This window comes from Sus scrofa, chromosome 2, assembly GCF_000003025.6.
Source record: "Sus scrofa isolate TJ Tabasco breed Duroc chromosome 2, Sscrofa11.1, whole genome shotgun sequence".
Lineage (NCBI taxonomy): Eukaryota > Metazoa > Chordata > Mammalia > Artiodactyla > Suidae > Sus > Sus scrofa.
Genome location: NC_010444.4, coordinates 7,099,219 through 7,121,070, shown reverse-complemented (window position 1 = coordinate 7,121,070; position 21,852 = coordinate 7,099,219). Strand labels below are relative to the sequence as shown.

The 21,852-nt window shown below is 54.8% G+C and overlaps 3 protein-coding genes across 6 annotated transcripts; 1 reads left to right on the top strand and 2 right to left on the bottom strand.

The window, feature by feature from the left end:
• LOC110255271 lies at nucleotides 299–4,270 on the bottom strand. Its single transcript, XM_021082869.1, has 6 exons — nucleotides 4,100–4,270; nucleotides 3,803–3,912; nucleotides 3,478–3,576; nucleotides 1,646–1,712; nucleotides 1,398–1,505; nucleotides 299–1,318 (listed from the first exon to the last, which is right to left on the bottom strand). The coding sequence occupies exons 1-6, from the start codon at nucleotides 4,253–4,255 to the stop codon at nucleotides 1,238–1,240; spliced, it is 621 nt and encodes a 206-aa protein (XP_020938528.1). The 5' UTR covers nucleotides 4,256–4,270; the 3' UTR covers nucleotides 299–1,237.
• Nucleotides 8,299–17,423, bottom strand: CDCA5 (cell division cycle associated 5). The gene is made up of 6 exons (XM_003122566.5): nucleotides 17,250–17,423; nucleotides 16,928–17,022; nucleotides 16,781–16,846; nucleotides 16,665–16,700; nucleotides 12,855–13,292; nucleotides 8,299–12,688 (listed from the first exon to the last, which is right to left on the bottom strand). The coding sequence occupies exons 1-6, from the start codon at nucleotides 17,293–17,295 to the stop codon at nucleotides 12,608–12,610; spliced, it is 762 nt and encodes a 253-aa protein (XP_003122614.2). The 5' UTR covers nucleotides 17,296–17,423; the 3' UTR covers nucleotides 8,299–12,607.
• ZFPL1 (zinc finger protein like 1) lies at nucleotides 17,490–21,844 on the top strand. 4 transcript variants are annotated; one of them, XM_021082868.1, is made up of 8 exons: nucleotides 17,490–17,672; nucleotides 17,986–18,095; nucleotides 18,408–18,519; nucleotides 19,961–20,154; nucleotides 20,250–20,322; nucleotides 20,396–20,542; nucleotides 20,658–20,909; nucleotides 21,398–21,844. In XM_021082868.1, exons 2-8 carry the CDS (start codon nucleotides 17,994–17,996, stop codon nucleotides 21,427–21,429), a joined length of 912 nt encoding a protein of 303 aa, XP_020938527.1. In that variant the 5' UTR covers nucleotides 17,490–17,672; nucleotides 17,986–17,993; the 3' UTR covers nucleotides 21,430–21,844. The 4 variants fall into 4 exon arrangements, with proteins under 4 accessions (XP_020938527.1, XP_020938526.1, XP_013849574.1 ...); XM_021082867.1 differs by having other exon boundaries at nucleotides 17,492–17,662; nucleotides 20,786–20,909; XM_013994120.2 differs by having other exon boundaries at nucleotides 17,492–17,690; nucleotides 20,786–20,909.

Genomic DNA, 21,852 nt, shown 5'->3' with positions numbered 1-21,852 from the left:
CCTTTCTTTCTTTCTTCCTTTCTTTTTCTTTCTTTCTCTTTCTTGCTTTCCTTCCTTTCTTTCTTTCTTTCTTTCTTTCTTTCTTTCTTTCTTTCTTTCTTTCTTTCTTTTTTGTCTTTTCTAGGGCTGCACCCACAGCATGTGGAGGTTCCCAGGCTAGGAGTATAATCAGAGCTGTAGCTGCTGGCTTACACCACAGCCAGAGCAATGCGGGATCCAAGCCACATCTGCGACCTACACCACAGCTCATGGCAATGCCGGATCCTTAACCCACTGAGTGAGGCCAGGGATCGAACCTGCAACCTCATGGTTCCTAGTTGGATTCGCCAAGCACTGAGCCACGACAGGAACTCCTCCACCTTTAAACTGGCTTTGTCATTGCTGGCTGTCAGCTCCCTCAATAGGAAGTTAAAAAAACAAAATCTAAAGCAGGCTCCTTGTCTAGTTGTATGGGAATAATTTCTAAGTTTGTTTTAATATTCTATCTATACATTCTCTGCGTGTCTCTGTGTCTCTTTCTCGTTTTATCAGGAGTCAGGGGATGCCTAGAAAGGCTCCCCAGAGCTGGTCAGAGTCTGAGGGCAGCAAGGCTGATGGGCACAAGCCCTGAAGGCCTGATGGTGACCAGGGCACAGTGGCCACAGCTGGATATGCAGGCCTATGGATGGGTGGGGCGTTGGATCTGTGGCCCAGAACAGGGATCACCCCATTGGTGGAGGGGTGCAGGTCTCCAGGGAGGCCCTGGGAGACCCTGGCTGGAGGTGGGAGTAGGAATTCAAATTCTAGAAGCATCTCCAGGCCTGAAATTGTTTGGGTGTTGGGCCCTTGGGGAGGGGGGGTCTCACTACCCCCTCCCCCGTGGCTGACAAAGAGGAAGAGACTTGTCTTCCCACCCCTCCCTAGTCTTCTGCCCTTTGGAGTTAGACCTGGTGCTTCCGTCCTCTCCAGCTCCCAGCCGTGGGTGCGGCCCCCTCCCAGTCCCACCCCAGCCCTTATCACCGGGACGCTGATTTTGAGACTGATACCAACCAGCCTGGACCCTCCTCGGGGCAGCCGGGGCCAGCCAACGGATGTGGGAGGGGGATGCGACAGGATGGCCTAGGGACCATGCTTGGTGCCTGCGCCTCCCGGTTCCCAGGGCCCACAGACAGGCGGGGAGCCGCGACCCAGCTGCGGAGAAGTTTACTGCGGGAGGGGGAGAGGAGCGGCCTGAACGGCTTCCCGGGGGGTGTCCCGGCTAGGGCGGACATCGGTCTCCGTGATCTCGGGGAGTGTCAGGCTGCAGGGTGACGAGTTCGGCCTTCTGGGAGCCGGGTGGCTGCCGGCAAGGGGAGCAGAGTGAGCCACGCGGGGCAAACACATCTCTCCCCACCCAGGACTGGGGGAGGACCCGGTACCTGGCACAGCGCCCCCTCCTGGCCGCCCTGGGCTCCCTCCTCCACGGCGCTCTCTCGCTCCAGGATGCACTTCGCTTTCTCCTTTAGGCTCATATACAAGGAGTTGGGCTGCAACAAGGGGTTGCCAGGGCCAGAGGTGGGCAGCCGACCCCAGGCAGGACTGCCTGCGACCTGCCAGCACAGGAGCTGGGCTGGGAGCCGGGGGAGGAGGCAAAACACAGGCAGGGGGCCTGGGCTGAGGGTCTCACCAGGTCTTGCAGCTTCTCCCCCAGAGCCAGGTTGTCTGCTTGGATAGAGCTCAGCGACTCCCGGAGCCTGGAGTTGAAATAGAGAGACAGCCCCGGCCCCCAACCCTCAGACTCTGGTCCTAGGCAGTGCTCCCACCCCCTCTCCCCCCAGCGCACAGCTCTTGCATGAGCTGCAGGACCTGGCACAGCCAGGAGCCCCCGGGTTTCACCCCAGTCTGTCCTGGAGAAGCCACAGGGAGGGAGGAGCTGTTCTCCCCACGTGCCTCGCAGCAGGGGACCCAGACAGAGACCAGTTGGGCTTTTCCTTTTAGCGAGAGAAGAGCAGGCTGCTTTATCACATAATCTAGGCTGGAAATCCTCTAAGACAGCAAAGGGCTACCCACCCACCCCTCTGGGCTGGAAGTAGCCCTGCTGGAGCCCCTGGACCAGCGGTGTATGAATCAAAGCTCTGACCCCTCGAGTCCATGGGAGCTGCACAGGTCCATGGGAGCTGCACGGAGCCCTGGGGGGTGACATCACACTCCTCTTTCCCCAAGACCTCTGTCTCCAGGTGGAGATCTGACCCTGACATGGCCACTGACAGGTGAGGGGCCACCAGATTGTGCTGATCTAAGCGCCAGAGCCTGATATCCAGAGAACAGGACACTCCCTTCCCGTTAGAAAAGAGAAAGACAAACACCACGTGACACCACTTATATGTGGAATCTAAAATATGGCACAAATGAACCTAGTCACAAAGCAGAAACAGACTCACAGATACAGAGAACAGATTTGTGGTTGCCAAGGGGGAAGGGGAGGGAGTGGGATGGACCGGGGGTTCGGGGTTAGTAGATGCGAACTATTACATTTAAGAGTGGATGAGCAATGAGGTCCTACAGGGAACTATATCAGGTCTCTTGGGATAGATGAGATGAGACATGACGAAAGATAGCATAAGAGATGTATATACGTAGGACTGGATCACTTTGCTGTACAGCAGAAATTGACCCAACATTGTAAATCAGCTACGCTTTGATTTTGAAAAATATAAAACAGGGAGTTCCCGTCGTGGTGCAGTGGTTAACGAATCTGACTAGGAACCATAAGGTTGTGGGTTCAATCCCTGGCCTTGTTCAAGTGGGTTAAGGATCCAGCGTTGCCGTGAGCTGTGGTGTAGGTTGCAGACACGGCTTTGGATCCCATGTTGCTGTGGCTGTGGTGTAGGCCAGCAGCTACAGCTCCGATTCGACCCCTAGCCTGGGAATCCCCATATGCCGCGGGACCAGCCCTAGAAAAGGCAAAAAGACAAAAAACAAAACAAAACAAAACCAAACCTGTAAAACAGGAGTTCCTGTTGTGGCTCAGCAGTAACAAACCCCTCTAGTAACCATGAGAATGCAAGTTCAATCCTTGGCCTCACTCAGCGGGTTAAGTATCTGGTATTGCTGTGGCTGTGGTGCAGGCCAGCAGCTGTAGCTCCAATTCCATCTCTAGCCTGGGAAATTCCATATGCCATGGGTGTGTCCCTAAAAAAACCAGTAAAACGAAACAAAGATGGGAGCCCCTTATAGAGATTTCTAGATGGCCCACTTACCAGACATCGATGGGAAAGAGCTATGGCCCCCAGTCCCGTGGGGCAGGTCCTGCTCACATACAAGGACACTGATGCTTGGGAGGGAGGGGACCTGCTGGCCGGTAAGGAAGTCATCCAGGGCAGAAGAGAGAGAAGGCAAGGGAAGAAGGGAAGGAAGAGGGCCAGGCGCAAAGCCATAGCTGTCCAGCCCCAGACCCTGACCTGTGTTGGGGAAAGCCTTGTCATAGTACCTGTCCCCACCTGCCCCTGCCCGGCTCACCTCATGCAGATATTATGCAAATGGCTCATTTCCTTCGAGGTCTGCTGGGGGCCCCAATCTTCCTTATCCAGGAAGTGGCACTCCTGGATCTCCAAGTCCCTGGGGTGGGGGCACAGTGAGGTTTGGACCAAAGTCTAAGGCTGGGGAGGGTGGGAAGGGCAGAGTGGGGAACCCAGGCCGAGGTCCAGGCATCTTCAACCTGCCTGAGCCACCCCCCTGCACACCCCAGGGCTGAGTCCTGGCCCAGGTCTGAGTGCTGATGGTGGGGGAGAGGGGCCCTCTGCCCCTCCTTTTCACACCCCCACACGCGTTCACACAGCCTTACTCCTCAGGGTCTGCGGTGGGCTCTGCCGTGCTCAGGAGTGTAAACAGGAATGTGACAGTGGCTTCCTGTTGCAGGCCGAGCTTCTGCTCTGAAGAATCTGAAGAAGGTATCTGGCAGAGAGGGGGCCATGGTGACTGAAATGGCCTGAGACTGGCAGCCCGAGAGCAGAGGTCCTCCCTCACCCAGCAGCAAGACGATGGGGCACGATGGCTGGGGCTTCAGTTCTCCATCCAGCCAGGAGAAGAATTCTCTAGCCCTCCTGCCACCCCTGCCCTCTGCCTTGGGAGGCTCTGTCACCTCTGTACTCAGCTCTCTGGAGACCTGAGGGTCTTCTGGCTTCTGCTGCCACACAGGCTGCAGCACTGGCTTCTCCTCGGACTTGGAGTGGGCTCTTTGTCCGCCCCTGGAAGACTGAGGGAGACAGAAACTGGGTTGGTGAGGCACACCCACCATTCCGCTGGCCTCCCCTTTCCAGCCTTCTCTGGTTTGCTTGGGGCAGCCTCCGGCCTCGAGAACCTCTGCCACTTGCTCTGTCCAGAAAACCAGATCCCTCCAAGTTAGAGTTGCCAGATTTAAGAAACGAAATATAGCACCCCCAGTGCAATCTGAATTTCAGAATAAATAGTGAGTCATTCTTTAAGCGTAAGTATGTCCCACATATTTAAACTTTTTAAAAAAGTTTTATTGAAGTACAGTTGATTTTACAGTGTTGTGCTAAGTTCATACTTATACTTTTAAAAGTATTTGTTTTTCATCTGAAATTCAAATTTCACTGGGGGTCCTGTATTTTTTTCTTTGGCCACATTTGCAGCATGCAGAAGTTCCCAGGCCAGGGATCAAACCGGTGCCACAGCCGTAACCAGTGGCAATGCTGAATCCTTAACCTGCTGACCCACCAGGGAACTCCTGCTTGTGCTGTGTATTATCTGGCAACCCTACTGAAGTTACATGTTAATATTGTGTAAATTGAACCCCTGCAAATGCAAGGTGTCAGGGTGGGGGGTGGGGGGTAGGATGGCGATACTTAAAGGAATCCTATAGAGGCTTCTAAGAAAGTGGAGAATCCCTCCCATTTTTGGTGTAGAAATCTGCCTTCAGTTGGACACCGAGAGGCAGACAGTGTGGCATTCACGACTCTGCTAAGGACACGCTTGTTCCTAACCCACTTCATAGTCCACCGTTTTCTTGTTTTGTTTTTTGCCTTTCGGCTTTTTAGGGCGGCATATGGAGGTTCCCAGGCTAGGGGTCGAATCAGAGCTGTCGCTGCCAGCCTACCACAGCTCATGACAATGCCGGATCCTTAACCCACTGAGCGAGGCCAGAGATTGAACCAGCAACCTCACGGTTCCTAGTCGGATTCGTTTCCACTGTGCCGCGACGGGAATTCCAGTCCACGGTTCTTGAGTAAGCGTCTTCTCAGACTTGGCCAGGAGCTTCCCTGCCTTACACCGTCCCAAGCTGTCCCCAGCACCGTGCTCTCCCTCACACTGTTCACTCCTCTCCCATTCCCGGCGCCTCCCCTGGGCGCCCCCTTAAATGGGTCCACAGTGGAGCTGGAGCGGGGCTGAGCCAGAAGATGCTTCTGTCTCTATGAGGCTGTATAAGATGTCCCACCAAGAAGGCTTGAAATAGCATCTTCTCCCCAAATCACAGAAAGTCTTATTAAGCCGCCAGATGGAATTGTCACCGTTTTCCACTTTCAGATGTTTCAGGGTCCTGCACATCTGCTGACCAAATGGGGGAGGACAATCCAATTAGAGAACGAACAGTGACCTCGGACGCTTCCTTCTTCATGCTGAGCTCTGCCCAAGCTTCCGACCCGCCTGTGGCTGGTGGCAGGAATTCTGTGTGATGAGCTCTCTGCATTACATCAGAACCTTTCCAGACAGCCTGAAATATCACCGTTTTTGTCCACATGATGTAAACAGAATCTCGTTGGCTGGCAGTGCCCATGGAGGGCCTGAACCCTGGGGACTCGCCGTGCTTCAGGATGGGACTGGTTCTCGGAAGCTCTGCCACTGGGTTTGATCTGTCCCGGAGGGATGCTGGCAACGTATAACAAGAGCTGCAAAACTAGCCAGAACCTTGCCCTGTTAACTTTGTTTTGGAAACTAGGCCTAGGAAACAACTCCAAAGGAAATAAAAATAAATCACACAGAGATTGACACCAAGAAGAAAAACTGGAGCCAGCTGAAAGGGCCCAGATATCAGAAAAGTGAACAGAGACTTGTGAGCATGATGGAATCCAACAACTCTGCAGTTAATGGTCTCCAGGAATCACTGGTGGACCAACCCCTGTCTGTGGACAGGCCTTGGGCGGGATTCTAAGAACACAGAGATAGGTGATTGTGAGCTGGTCCTGCCCAGGAGAAGCCCCTGGGGAATGGGGCCGTAGCAGCTCAGGTTCAAAGGTGACCATAGGAGCTCCTGTCGTGGCACAGCGGAAACGAATCTGACTAGGAACCATGAGGTTGCAGATTCGACCCCTGGCCTCTGCTCAGTGGGTTAGGGATCCCGCATTGCCGTGAGCTGTGGTGTAGGTCATAAATGCGGCTCGGATCTGGTGTTGCTGTGGCTCTGCCGTAGGCCTGTGGCTACAGCTCTGATTGGATCCCTAGCCTGGGAACCTCCACATGCCGTGGAGAAAAGACAGAAAAGACAAAAAAAAAGTTACAAAAGATCACAAGCCGAGGGTCACTAGTTCTTTGACTTCCTTCCCTCTTTGCCTGCACCAGCCTTCAGCCTGGCCGTCTAACAGCTGAATATATGCCCATTCTCTCCACCGGCCCATCGGATGCTTCCCCAGAGAATGCCTGGGCTTCCCTTAGTGTCCCTGCAGGGTCCCAGTGGCCAGGCACAGACAGTTGCTTAATTCAGATTTAGACAGATGACAGCTCAGAGCCAAAAATCCATAGACCCGGGTTCCAGTCCTGCTCTGCCTTTCAAAGTCACGGCAGCCCCTGGCACTCAGGCTCAGTTTCCTAGTAAAATGGGTATTCAACTCTGCAAATATTTACTCATCCCTGATTTTGTTCAGGGTCCTCCCTGAATGTGGGGAGGATACAAAAAGGAATTTCCTCCTTTGAGGAGTCGATAGTACTGGGTATAGTGATACTAGCAGTCACTATCACACGCAATACCATCAACCTTGAAAACAACCCCTAGAGTAACTCCCTACAGAAGGGAATTAGCCCCACTTTCCATAGAAAATCGAGGCTCAAAGAAGCTAAGAGCTCCCCAGTGGCTCAGTGGGTTAAGGATCTGGCTTTGTCTCAGCTGTGGCTCTGGTTACTGCTGTGGCATAGGTTCTATCCCTGGCCCAGGAACTTTGACATGTTGCAGGTGCAGTGGGGAAAAAAAGGGGAAGGGGAGTTTCTGTCATGGCTCAGTGGTTAACGACTCCAGCTAGGAACTATGAGGTTGTGGGTTTGAAACCTAGCCTTGCTCAGTGGGTCAAGGATCTGGTATTGCCATGAGCTATGGTGTAGGTCACAGACGCAGCTTGGATCTGGCGTTGCTGTGGCTGTGGCTTAGGCCGGTGGTTACAGCTCCGATTAGACCCCTAGCCTGGGAACATCCATATGCTGCGGGAGCGGCCCTAGAAAAAGTAAAAAAACCAAACCAAACAAACAAACAAAAAGAGGCGTAGTGACTTGCCTATGACCTCAGAAGAGGCTAAGCTCCGATCCGACCCAGGGCTACCTGAATTCCAACCTGATGGCTGTCAGGGAGTTTGACAGCTCGTCAGTCTCCTGGTGGAACCACTGGAAGGGAAGGCAGTCTGCTTGAGGCCCAGGTGTTGGGAGGACCACTGGCCTCACCTGAAGGGGTGGCAGGTCCCAGGGACTCAGGACTCAGAGGCGATTCTGCAGGTGAGGCAGAGAGCAGTCTGAGCAAAGGCTGGGAGGCATGGACTCTGTCACAGCTCAGGGCCTGCCATGGTTCTGTGGGCTTTAAGACTGGAAACGTGGCCACCAGTCTTACCCTACAGTCCTCATGAGCCCTGCCAGTCTGATCCAGCAGGGCTTGAGTTGCAAACAAGAGAAAACAACACTGGTTAATTTGAGCAGAAAAGGAGTTTATTGGAAGGATACTGGGGGAGTTGCAGAACTCACAGGACGAACAGTCAAAGGGTGGGACATGGGATGCTGGCTGTCAGGACCACACGAGGCCCCCGCTGCAGGAGCGAACGGTAAAGTTCTGCCATGTCCACACTGGATGACAGAGACCCAGGGTGGCTGGATACATGAGACCACTTGGCTGAATCCTCAACTGTCCTTCCCTCTTCCTGGTCCTCATGCAAAATCTGATGGGCTGGGCTCAGGTCAGTCGGCCACGTCCGGGTTGCTGGGATCAGAGGGAGCATGTGTCCTCGTCACGCCCACGGAGGGAAGTGGGGTCTTGCAGTCAGCCCACTCGTAGAGGTTGAGACTCTGGGCAGCCAAAACCTGATAATCTTCCATTATACCACCGCATGGACAATAGGAAACGAAGGCTTGTTTTTTAAAAAAATTTATTGTGTCAAAGTACATCACATATTTACATTCTAAATACACAGTTCAGTGGTATCCATCACCATCACCCGTATCCAGTAAACAAAACTCCCCAGCCCCCTCCCCAGCCCCGGCACCCACCACGCTACTGTGTCTTTGAGTTTGACTATTTTAGGTATCTCGTATAAATGGAGCATAGGGTAACTGTCCTTTTATGTCTAGCTCATCGTACTTACCGCACTGTTTTCAAGGTTTGCCCATGTTGAAGCTTGTGGCAGAATATCATTCCTTTTGAGGGCTTACTAATTAATCTTCTAGGAGTTCCCTTTGTGGGTCAGTGGTTAACAAACCCAACTAGGATCCATGAGGATTCGGGTTCCATTCCTGGCCTCGCTCAGTGGGTTAAAGATCTGGTGTTGCCGTGAGCTATGGTGTAGGCCAGCAGCTGTAGCTCCACTTTGACCCCTAACCTGGGAACTTCCCTATGCCTCGAGTGTGGCCCTAAAAAGCAAAAAAAAAAAAAACAAAACAAAAAATTGAAATTCGATTGTATTGATATACAGCATTTTACTTATCCACTCATCTAACGATGGCTACTTGTTATTTCCAGCTTTTGGCAACCGGGAATAATGCTAAGAACATGGGTGTACAAATACCGAGACCGTGCTTTCAACTCTTTTGGGTACTGTACCCAGAAATGGAGTTGTGCCAAAGGGGTTCAAGCAGGGAAGAAAGAGCATCATATTTTGTCTCTTGAAAACTCATTCTGGCCACAGTGTGGGTGGTTTGGAAGTGACAGCAAAGGGAAGGAAACCCACTAGGAGGTCAGGGCAATTGTCCAGTGGCCATGGGGATGGAGGGATGCTGGGGCTCCCAGGATGGGGTGAGGGAAAGGGCAGAGCTGCAGACGACCCCCAGGTTCCTGGCTTGTGTGACTGGGTCAGCTGGTGTTGCTAATGGCAGAGGGAGCACAGGGAGAAGCAAGCTGGGGGATGAGCTGAAAGTTAGATGACTTCTGAGTTGAGACACTTTTAGAAGATAGTTCTAGATCTGGTTTGAAGCTCAGGTGAGAGGTGTGGTTTGAAGATAAAGGCTAGCCATGTCTTTCTCCTTTTTTTTTTTTTTTTTGTCTTAAAAAGGGCCACACCTTCAGCAAATGGCGGTTCCCAGGCTAGGGGTTGAATGGGAGCTGTAGCCACTGGCCTACACCACAGCCACACAGGATCTGAGCTGCATCTGTGACCTACACCACAGCTCATGGCAACACCGGATCCTTAACCCACTGAGGCCAGGGATGGAACTTGTGTCCTCATGGATGCTAGTCAGATTCGTTTCTGCTGAGCCATGAGGGGAACTCCAAGACTAGCCAAGTCTTGAGTAAGGAGACAGCCTGGAGAGCAAGCAGTTATTTCAGGGGAAGCCAAGAAAGAGGGGCCTGCAGTACTATGGCCCCAAGAAAGGTGCTCTCAGCCCAGGCTGTAGTGTTGGGTATGGGGTCCACTGGTTATTTCCACCTGAGCAGTGAATGGAGTGATGGCACCCAGAGTAAATGGAACAGAAGCAGAGAGCAACTTTGAACATTCTTTCAAGGAGCTTAACCTTGAAAGGTGTGAGGGCAAAAGCTGAAAACAGGCACTGGACAAGACTCTCAGTGAGGATTAGGGCGGTTGTTTGTAATAATGAACATAAGACTTGTAGGAGAAAGAGGCACAAAGTCTCAGAGATGAGGGAAGTGGAGCAAAAGCCAACGCAAAGCTTGGCCTTGAAAAGAGCCCGCTCTCCCTCTGGGTAAGGGCAGGGGGTGGAAGTGGAGAGGTTTAGGGAGAAATGAAGGATATAAAGGCCTTGATTTGTTCAAAGGATGGAGCCAAGGACAAGTGTCAAGGATGAGGGGAAGGAGAGTGGCTCTGCCACGGGCGTCAAGCTGCATGTATGGCCCTGGGCCTCCTGGGAGACCTCCTGGAAACGTGTTTTTGTTTTTGTTTTGTCTTTTTGCCTTTTCTAGGGCCACTCCCATGGCATATGGAGGTTCCCAGGCTAGGGGTCTAATTGGAGTTGTAGCCGCTGGCCTACACCACAGCCCCAGCAACACCAGATCCAAGCCGCATCTGCGATCTACACCACGGCTCACAGCAACACCAGATCCTTAACCCACTGAACAAGGCCAGGGATGGAACCCACAACCTCATGGTTCCTAGTCAGATTCGTTAACCCCTGGGCCACGACGGGAACTCCTGGAAACATGCGCCTCTGACCAGCTCCCCAAGGGGCTCTATACCCACTGCTGTAGAGCACCCAGCTTGGGCCAGTGTGGGAGGAACTGGCTCCTTCACAGGAGTCTGACAAGAAGGAGCAGGGGAACAAGGGCTGGACTCAGGGCGGGTGGAGGGGCCAGGGCCAGGCACTGAGAAAAGCTCTTAGCAGCCTCATCACCCCAGACCCGACGGCTCTATTCCTGGGTCGGGAGGGCGTGGGGCTCCCCTCCAGGCAGCCCTGCCAGGAGCAGCAGGTAACCAACGGGATGGAAAATACAGACCTGGGGGTAGGGGTGGGGGCTCTACCACAGGGCAACTGGAGGCCAGGCTGGCAGCGCCCCCAGTGTACAGGGACAACAACCCTGGTGACACAGCCCGAAGAAAGCGTGGCTTCCTGGGCCCACACCACACCCTCAGCTCCAGCTCTGACCCAGCAAAAGAAACAGTCTATGAACAGGCAGCAACTCTTTAATTGATTGTTTAAAAAAATTTTTAAGACAGTTTTCCCTCAACTCCATTTAGTTTGTCAGGGGCAGAGAGAAGTCTGCAGATAGGACATCAACTCAACATCATTTGACTACTCCTGATTCTGCAGGACAGACACCTCCCAGGAACCGTCCCGCCGCCAGCCAGTGAAGACAAGGTTCCTCGGGTGTGGTCAAGGGCATCTGGGCCCATCCTGGCAAAAGGGCTTGCTTATGGCGTCTGACAAAGCACCAAGCGCTGGACAGGTGGCCGGGGACCGCTAGGCCCCACCGAGTTTAATTAACGCCCACTAGGCTCGAGCCATTTCAGGTACCCTAACACGCAAGTGCTCAGCTTCCCTGATGCCCTCTGCGGTCTGCGAGCCCCCTGCCCCTTAGCCTCTATGTCCATGAACCTGCACACGTCAAGGGCACCGTGGCCTGCACGATGGTGGAAGTTGTAGTTGGACAGCCTTTGAAAGTTCACCTTTTGTCAATATTGAGCAAAGAGAAACAGGGGCTGGGGAGGGGGGATCCCCAGACAATGAGATGACCCCCCTCCCGCCCGAGTTCAGCCCCTAGCACCTACCTCAGGCAGTGCCCTCATGTGAGAGGATGCTCAGGACGCTGAAACTTAAACTGCTCTCCACCCTGGCCCCTTTCCGGCCCATGAGAAAAGCTTCCTAGAACCTTATAAAAGACTAATGTCACCCAGACCATTCAATCCCTACGTTTTTCTTCCAGAGCTGAGCAGACTAACAAACAGGTGTGAGTGACAAGAGGGACCCCTTCCGGCCCTCTGCTGGCATCAGTCCGAATGCCCTGAGCCTCAGGTTCTGTGGCATCTGGAGGCACCTTCTTTGCCCCAAGCAGTCAGTGCCACACCAGCCTGGCGCTTAACCGAACATCCCAACAGCAGAACACACAAAACTATCGAACACAGCTTCTATGTAGTAAACGTGTACAGTCTGAGACCCAGCCAAGTCTTCCCTTCCTCCTTCAAAACTCAAGACTCCATAGGCTGCGTGTCCAGCTTCCTCCTTGGAGAGAACAGCCTCCAATCCACGGGGACAGTCCTCCTGGACCCTCTACAGAACCTAAGAGGATACCCGAGCCTCGTGGCTGGGAACCAAGCCCCAGTAGCGGCAACTCAGAAGACAAAGCCTGAGTCTGGCTGTGGCCCTCAGCATCCATTTCTGGTGGGGCTGCTGCAAAGCAGACACATTTCCCAACAAGAGCACAGATGCTCTCTTTCACTCTCAACTCCTGGCCCTTTAACCTCCTCTGGCTGGGCCTGTGAGTCCTACTCCCTAGTCCGTGGCCCAGCTGGAAACCAGCTGGGATGCTCCAGGAGGTAGGAGGGCAGAGGGTCGTAGGTCACCGACTACAGACAGGACACCAGTGTGTGGCTGGGCCAGGTGGGCCCCGTTTCCTGAAGCTAAGACGGCCCAAAGGACAGGCCTTGTGTGCAGCAATAGCACGTGCACGGGTAACAAAACCAAGGGAGGGGACCCCAAGGGGCTTCTCCACAGGGCGAGGGGATTATGTACAGGGGGAAGAGGGCAGCGTGGCCAGGTACACCCCCATCTCATCTCATTCAACCAGGAGATCAAACTGCTCAGCAGCTTCAAACTCAGCATTCATGGCCGCAGCCCATTCATCCAGCTCCGATTTCTGGGGGAAGAGAGATGGGGGGGCAGGTGAGTGGGGAGGGGAGCACATTGGCTAGAGCGCCTCGTCCCAGACCCTGGAGGCCCTGCCTTTCCCCCATAACAGCCAGGGCTGAGCCTCGGCCCTGCAGTGCCTGGCACATCTCCCCGTGCCCCTGCCCCTCACTCACCAAGATCTCTGGCACCTTCCTCTTCTTCCGTTTCTCCTTCACGGCTGGTGGCGAGATCCCAGGGAGCGTCGTGTCTGGTGCCCAGGGCTTCACAGGGACCCTGGGGACCTCAGTTAACTTTGAACCCACCACAGGTGAGACTCCAGCCAAGTCTTCTGTGGCCAGCAGCCCCTCAAAGCCAAAGCAGGACCGGCGGCCCGGGGTGGAGGTGGAGGCGGAGCCAACAGTCTCCAGGCGGCTGTAGGATCGCCTGACTTTCTTTGACATTTCCAAGTCTCTGGCGTCCAGGTCTCCTTCCCCTGAATTGGACTCAACGTTCAGGGAACACAGCACAGGAGTGGGGGTGGGAGTGACAGGGACACTGCGTGTCTGGAAGAGGTCCTCCCTAGTAGGCTCCTTGCTAGGAGGGTTGTTTTCTTTCTCCAAGAAAAACGCGATCTGTACCAGGACAGGAGAGAACGCCTCCCTGTTAGTTGTTCTACTTCGAGAAAGGCCTGATTTAGGGCGGAAAGACCGACCCGGGGGCACTTTAGAATGGAAAAGTGGAGGGAATTCCCGTCGTGGCTCAGTGGTTAACGAATCCGACTAGGAACCATGAGGTTGCGGGTAAATCTGACTGGGAACCATGAGGTTGTGGGTTCGATCCCCGGCCTCGTTCAGTGGGTTAAGGATCCAGCATTGCCATGAGCTGTGGTGTAGGTCGCAGACGTGGCTCGAATCCCGCGTTGCTGTGGCTCTGGCTGGTGGCTACAGCTCTGATTAGACACCTAGCCTGGGAACCTCCATGTGCCGCGGGTGCAGCCCTAGAAAAGGCAAAAAAAAAAAAAAAAGAAAAGTGGAGATGGGTCAGGAAATACATCAGACCAGAGACAGATGTGGGATGGGGAAGAGACCAGCCGGTCACTGTTCCTGAGTCCACTTTCGTGCCCCAAGAGGACCGGCCACCACCCCTTGGAGCCGCCGGCTCTGGCTCTAAAACATGACTGCAATCTACCCACCTGTGACGGGTGCCCCGGTCCCTGTCCCTCCGGCTCAACACCCTCCTCGCCGCCCTGCCCACTCTGATCCGTTTGTCTCACAGCTGGTGATGATTTTCCTAAAATGTCCACCCAGCCAATAAGTTCTTAATGGTCACCTGCCAGGCACCGTTCTGGGCACTGGGAGCCAGAAGGGAGCAAAACAGAGAAAACCTGGCTCCATGGAGCTTCCACTCTAGCGGGGGAAATAGGTAACCGGGAGAGTCATATCGTCCATCAGAGGCATTAAGCACCTTGGGAAGAGAGAGAGGAGGGGAGGGTGCCCCGGGAGTGGGCTGGAACTCGGGTAGGTGCAGGGCAGCGGAGGCCTCACTCGGGTAGCACGTGAGGTATGACTTGAAGAGCTGAGGGAGTAATTTAACTGGGAGGGAGGCAGGGAGAACAGAAAAGTCCTGGGGTGAGAGTGTGCCAATCGGGGTCAAGGAACAAGGCCAGCGTGGCCCAAGGGAGAAGTGAAGAGAGGACCCGAAGATGCAGCTCAGGTGGTAATGGTGGCGTCGGAGGCGCTCTGTGGCCACAGTAAGGGGAGACCCATGGAGCCTCTTGCTCCGGGACCCAAGGAGCCACGGGAAGGGTGGGAACAGTGCCTAATCTGACATGAGCATTAAGAGGCTCACATATTGGCTCCTCGTAATTCCGATCTCAGCTCAAATGCTGCTTCCTCAGGGAGGCCACCCTCCCCATGGACTGGAGACCAGCCGTCCTCACCCCTGCCAGTTACCCTCCGTCACAATGGCCTCTTTCCTGGAGGCCGCTCTGGCTTAGCACACTCCCTGCCAAGGTCGGCTGCAGTCACACCAAACAAGCCACTGCTCCCCAAACCTCGTGCTTTTCCTTGTGGACTCAGATAGTCCATCACTATCTCATTTTCGCTGTTCACTGGTTGACTGTCACACCCAATTAGACTGTGAGCTTCACATATGAGCAGGGCTTTCCACCTGTTGGACCTTAACCTTGCCTGTGCCCATGTCTAGCGCCTTCAGCGGAGCCCTGCATGCAGCAGGTGTTCAATAAATGCTCACTGAATTAACTTATGCAAAACGTGGCACTGAGTTTCCTGACGGCCAAGGCAAGGAGAGAAAAAAGACAAATTCAGTGACACTTTTGGTCTAATAAAGTTATATTTGGTTATCAAGCCAGTTCCTGAAACTACCATGACCCTGTAAATCAATTATCCTTCAATAAAATAAAAAGTAAACTGATTAAGAGAGGGGGGAGGGTTAGTTCCTGGTACAAGCTCTGGGGAATCTGCCCCATGAGTCTAAGTAAAAGGGATGTTGAACAAAATGAGGGGTCACTGACTACTTCCTCAATCCCTACAGCTAAGCAGTCATCCACGTCCTTGCAGTTTTTTGGGGGGCTCAATTTCATGAATCTATTATTCGACCAATAAGAAAGAGTGGCTATCATAGTGGAGGCAGAAGTCTGCCCTCGAGACAACAAACATGCAAATAATATACTCTCAGCTATGAACAAGGCCTATGGAGAACCACATGGAAAAGGCTTCCAGGAGGAGCTGTCCTTTGAGCTGAGTCCTGTGTGACAGGGGTGGCTGTGTGGTAAGCCGGGGGCAAAGCAGCACTCTGCCTTTCCCTTACTTCAGGCTCCCACTACCTCACTTCAGGATTCCATTCAAGTCCTCCCACCTGGCCTGAGGTCCCCAGAAGGCTTCCTCCAACCTGTTCTCCACCCAGACCCAAGAGGGATCTTTCTAAAACATCCAGGCTTGCCTCAGTTACTACCTTGCTGAAGACTCTCTAAAGCTGCCCACAGAGCCAAGAAGGAAGCCCAACCAAGCTTAGGAAAGCTAGGCTTTCATGCCTCATCAAGATCCGCTCTGGCTTAGCACACTCCCTGCCAAGGTCGGCTGCAGACGCACCAAACAAGCTACCGCTCCCCGAACCTCGTGCTTTTCCTTGTGGACTCAGGATGTCTGCAAGCACAGCTTCCTTTGCCTGGGATGCCCCCAACCTGTTTTCATCGACTCTGTTTAAACGCTTCTGTGAAACATACCCCAAGCTGCCTGGTCTGGGTTAGGCACCTTCATAGCTCCTAGTCCTTTCTCTTTTGCAGTCTTCAGCACACTGTTCCCACTTATTTTTTTCTTTCTCCCCACTTGACTGTAAGCCTTGTGAGCTACTCAAAGACAGTTACCATTTCTCATTTATGATACCTTCAGGCACAGATCTTGTTACTGAAACTCCTTAACTATGATTTCTGCTAAAACAGTTAAGGACATTATACTATACTAAGGACAACAGACTAGAAAAAGTAATTAAAACAGTTCAACTCTTGGAGTTCCCGTCGTGGCGCAGCGGAAACAAATCCAACTAGGAACCATGAGGTTGCAGGTTCGGTCCCTGGCCTCGCTCAGTGGGTTAAGGATCTGGCGTTGCCGTGAGCTGTGGTGTAGGTCGCAGATGCGGCTCAGATACCGCATTGCTGTGGCTCTGGTGTAGGCCAGTGTCTACAGCTCCAACTAGATCCCTAGCCTGGGAACCTCCATATGCCGCAGGTGCAGCCCTAAAAAGACAAAAAAAAAAAAACCACAGCTCAACTTTTAAAGGAAAATGGTAGAGAATACCAGCGCAACAATAGCTAGACACCGCAAGTATGCAAGAAGTGAGCCAAACTGGCAACACATGCAGGTATCCAAAGGTAAATTATTTCAAAATACAACAAAAACAGCTCCCCAGGCAGATGTGAGCAGCCATTACGCCCCAGCTCGAGTGTCCTGGGTTGCCTTCAACTAAGAAAATGAAAACGAACTTACCCTGGGGCTTCTTCGAGGCGTGGGAACAGATGGAGTCTGTGGAGACAACATTAAGTGATCACACAGCCGGCCCCCTATTCTGGCTCCCCGTGCTCAAACCCTCTCTCAGCCCTCACCTCTACAGTATGGGCCACGATCTTCTTCAAGACGATGGGCTTTCGGACTGGAGCCGCCTGGGGTGCCTGGAGGAAGAGGGGTGAACATGAGCTCTGCATTCGTCCAGGGGCCTCCGGAGCAGGAGGACTGAGGAATCCCGGGCTCACCTTAGGCCGGATTTCTGGGAAGGTGCTTGGAAGATCAGAGCCTGATTTCCGCTGGGACCTCCTTAGAGACTGAGTAGGAGTTGGGGTCCTGGGCCCTGGAAAGAGAAAAATTTAGGAGGCGGGGGAGGACTCTAGACCTTAGAGTTTAGAGTCCTCAGGTTCTGGAGAGAGCGAGAGAGTCTCCCAAACAAGCCCTCTGTGGACACCTTCCTGGGCGGGGAACAAGCCTCCAAAGGCAGTGAGGGTGGCGGGAGGGCCTTCCTCACGGAACTGCGTCCCTCAAACGGCTCAGCCCCATCTCTCCCTCGCGCCCTCCGCTCACCGGAGCTCTGGGCGGCCCCTCCGGACCGCGTTCGCCTCTCGGACATGTCTAGCCTTGGGCTCGATCTTCGCCGCCGACGCCACGGCCGCACGCTCCCGCGCCAACCCGAAGCGCAAACGTTCGAATTGCCCGCCTCGCTCGGGAGGAAGCGGAAGTGACGTTGGGCGGGAGGACCGATAAGCCCTGGTTACACCGTTTGCACCCGCCTCCACGTCTAGCGTCTGCAGGGGCGGGGCCAGTGGCGCGCTGGCGTCATCAGCACGCGCCGCACCCGGAAGAGACGTGGCAGCGGAGGGATAATCGGAGCGTTCTGAGCTGGAGAAAGCTGAGCGAGAACTCGGCTGAGCGCAGTCTGACCTTCTGCGGCTCGGAGCGGAGCTCGCGCCTCTGGGGACCGGTGCAGCCCCGGATTGGTAACACAGAGTACGGTCTGTGGAGGAGGTGGGGGCGGGGCTTGAGGGGGTGGGGCTCAGGAGGGGCCCCTGGGGGCGGGGCCGGTGGTATCGGAGGGGTCTGGCCGCGGGTGGGATATGGGAGGAATGGGGGGGTCTCCGGAGGTGGGATTTATGCAGGGGGCGTGTCTCGGAGTGAAGAGGGACGGTGGGCAGGAATGTGGGGTTGGGGCGAATACAAGAGGTGTCGAAGGCGGTTAAGAGTGGAAACGAACTGAGTTGGTGAGTGCGTAGTGGCGGCCCCCAGAACCTGGTCCCCTGCCACTTCTGACCCCCTTCCTCAGGGTCGACTATGGGGCTTTGCAAGTGCCCCAAGAGGAAAGTGACCAACCTGTTCTGCTTCGAACACCGAGTCAACGTCTGCGAGCACTGTCTGGTAGCCAATCATGCCAAGGTGGGTGTTCAAGGGAGTGCCTGTGCAGGGCACAAGGTAGGCAGTTGGTATTGACTTCCTCCAAATCCATGAAGGTCTTGGCCCTAGAGTGGAAGCTCCACGAGGGCAAGAGCTTAATTGATTTTGTTCACTGTTACATCCCTAGTTCTTAAGACAGAGTCTGGCATACAGTATGTGTTCAATATGTGTCTTTCCATTGGTCAAATGAAAGGATGGGGCTCTTCTGTGATGAGAGAAAAAGAGGCATCTGGGCCTTGGGGAGATGGGCTGTGGAGCCCTTGCTCCAGTTGTGATCTCTTTCTCCCACTCCAGTGCATCGTCCAGTCCTATCTGCAGTGGCTCCAAGATAGCGACTACAACCCCAATTGCCGCCTGTGCAACGTACCCCTGGCCACCCGGGAGACGACCCGCCTCATCTGTTATGGTGAGGCCTGGGCAACTTGGGGGGATCAGGACAGGCCCAGCATGACTAGTTAACAGGCCCTCCCTAAGCAACAGCACAGTGAGACACTCAGGCCTGGGAGGCTGGAGCCCCAGATTCTGGTCCAGCTAGGTTACTTGCTTTGAGCTCAGGCAAGTCACTTTTCCCTTTCTGGGCTTTAGTGTCTGTCCCTAGAAATTAAAGCTCCTAATTTCTTCCCTGCCAATGTCGAGGGTTGAGTGAGAGCCAGCCAAACTTGTGGGTGTAGTTGTGGCTGCAAGCAGTAGCTAGCCGTACCAGAAGCGAGCTGAACGCATGGGGCTTTCAGACATTCGGGAGCCATTTCTGAGTCTAAGATGAAACAGAGAGGAACTGAGTTTCCTGCAGTAACGTCAGCTAAAAGAAGTCAGCAGAGGCATGAGTCCTGACCTTGACCTGAATGGTGTAAGACCCTCAGCTGCCCCCCCCCCTTTTTTTTCTGTCTTTTTGCTATTTCTTGGGCCGCTCCCACAGCATTTGGAGGTTCCCAGGCTAGGGGTCCAATCGGAGCTGTAGCCACCGGCCTACGCCAGAGCCACAGCAATGCAGGATCCGAGCTGAGTCTGCAACCTACACCACAGCTCACGGCAACGCCAGATCATTAACCCACTGAGCAAGGCCAGGGACCAAACCCCCAACCTCATGGTTCCTAGTCGGATTCGTTAACCACTGCGCCACGACGGGAACTCCTCAGCTGCCCTTTTTGAAGGAAACTAGTGTAAAAGAGTGAATTCCATGTATGTGTTTTTCACTGTGAGTGTGTGTTTACATGTGCATAAGTTTAATGGGCATCGTGTCTTGGCCTAGGTGTTAGTGTGTTGGTACTGTGGGTGAGTGAATGGGTAACTGCATGCAAACACACAAGCACAGGTGTGTTGTAGGGTTGCGGGAGTATGCACAAGTGAGAGTGCTTAAGTGTTAGCAAACTTGAGTGTATAGATGTGTATACGTGAAAGTTAGTTTCCCCGTAAGTGTGGATACAGGGGCTGGCAGTTGTGCTTGTGTATATTTGTGCCCATGGTTGTGTACACACATACATGTGCCTGTGTCTGTCTCTGGGAACCTTTTCCGAAACTGTTCATGATGAGCTGTTAGTCCAGGGAGCTTGTGATAAGTGCAGGTCCAGAGAGGACTCTCAGAAATGGTAGGTGGCGTCTTCTTCCCATCCACCCTCACCTCCTAGTGGGCTGGGGAGCTTGGATCTGCCATGACTTAGATAGTGGTGGCCACGGTGGCCAAGGTTGTAGGCAGTGCTGAGGAAGTGGACCTGGGATGGGGATGGGAAAAAGGGCTGGGCTTACACTTGCGTGTGTATATCTCATAGCGGGCTGGGGGCTCTGTTGGCCAAGGGGTCCTGAGTGTCTTCCTCTTCATGCCTCTCCTCCACCACTTGACGGGCCCTAAGATCTCTTCCACTGGGCCTGCCTCAATGAACGTGCCGCCCAGCTACCCCGAAACACAGCGCCTGCTGGCTACCAGTGCCCCAGCTGCAGTGGCCCCATCTTCCCTCCAGCCAACCTGGCTGGCCCGGTGGCCTCCGCATTGAGAGAGAAGCTGGCCACGGTCAACTGGGCCCGGGCAGGACTAGGCCTTCCTCTGGTGAGAGCCCATCTGCCCTGGGTCCCACCTGGGCCAGATGAGTGGGTGGGGACAGCACCGGGCAGGCTGGTGACATCATTGGTTCTTTTCTCCAGATTGACGAGATGGCGAGCCCAGAGCCCGAGCCCCTCAACACTTCTGAGTTCTCTGACTGGTCCAGCTTTAATGGTAAGCGCTGGTCTCCACCTGCCGTTGGGGCCTTGCCTCCCTGCTCTGCTGACAGCTCTGTTCCTGCCCACAGCCAGCAGTAGCCCCACACAAGAGGAGACAGCCAGTGCTTCTGCTGCCCCAGCCTTCTACAGCCCAGTCCCCCGGCCGCCCGCTTCCCCGAGCCGGCCTGAGCAGCACACAGTGATCCACATGGGCAGTTCTGAGCCGCTGACTCACGGTGAGCCGGGGGATGGGCCAGGCCAGAGAAGGATAGGACGGGACTGGGGTGGTCTGTATGGCGGGCGCTCTGGTCCAGACACCCACTCGCAGGGCCCCTTCCTCACTCCCGTCAGAGACGTTACCTTCCAACAATTCCGAGAGACTCCGGCTGAGAAGGGCGGGGTCTCCTGCCCTCCCCTCCCCACCCCGCTGTGGGCCAGTTTTCCTGAGCCTGTGGATGCCGGTGGCTCTGCCCCTGCAGCCTCGGCCCCGAGGAAGGTGTATGACACGCGGGATGATGCCCGGGTACCAGGCCTCCACGGGGATTACGACGATGACAAGTACCGTCGCCGGCCTGCCCTGGGCTGGCTGGCCCAGCTGCTCAGGTACACAGGGTCTGGTGCGGCAGGATGCCAGGGCAGGGGAGTGGGAGTGAGAGCCAGAGTCAGAGGCCCCTGAGCAGGACAGTTTCATGAAAAAAGGGGCTTGTCCTGGGCAGTAATGGGACGTGGGGTTAGGGCTGTGCACAGAGGCCGCTCTCCCGCTCTTTCCTTGCCTGCTACACTTGAGGTTCAGACTCGGGCTCTTTGAGGCCCCTTCCTGCTCTGACACCACCCATTCCTGTTCTGCCACCACCCAGTCTTTGTGACTTTTCTTACGCCTGACACGTTCCGGTCTCCAGAATACAGTTGCTGCCTCAGCTGGTTTGAGTGCACGGTCCCCCTCGTAGTGGGCAGGCGCACACGAGGCTCAGGGATAGTGGCACTGGGGCCAGAAGAGGAGGGGCATGGCTGGGGCTCCACTCCCAGCCACAGGGGCCGCCAGGGGGGATTGGAGGCCTGATCTGACTTTCCCTCATCCCCCCACCCCCCAGGAGCCGGGCTGGGTCTCGTAAGCGGCCGCTGACCCTGCTCCAGCGGGCGGGGCTGTTGCTGCTGCTGGGGCTGCTGGGCTTCCTGGCCCTCCTTGCCCTCATGTCTCGCCTGGGCCGGGCTGCGGCTGACAGCGATCCCAACCTGGACCCGCTCATGAACCCTCACATCCGTGTGGGGCCCTCCTGAGCCCTTGCTTATGGCTGGGCCAGCCCAGGACCTGGGGGCCTGAGGGGAGGGGTGGAGGGGGAGGTCTGGGGGCCCTTCTCTGCTCTCCCTCAAGCCTGAGACACTAAGATCCCAGGCCCGAAGCCAAGCCCACCAGCGTGGCTGCAGGCTAGGCCTGGGGTCCCCGACTTGACCTGCTTTGCCTGGGTCTCCAGCCTCCCCCCCCAGCCCCCCAAAGGAGCTGACAGGTGGAAATAAATGATAGACTTTATTAAAATGCCCGAAGCAG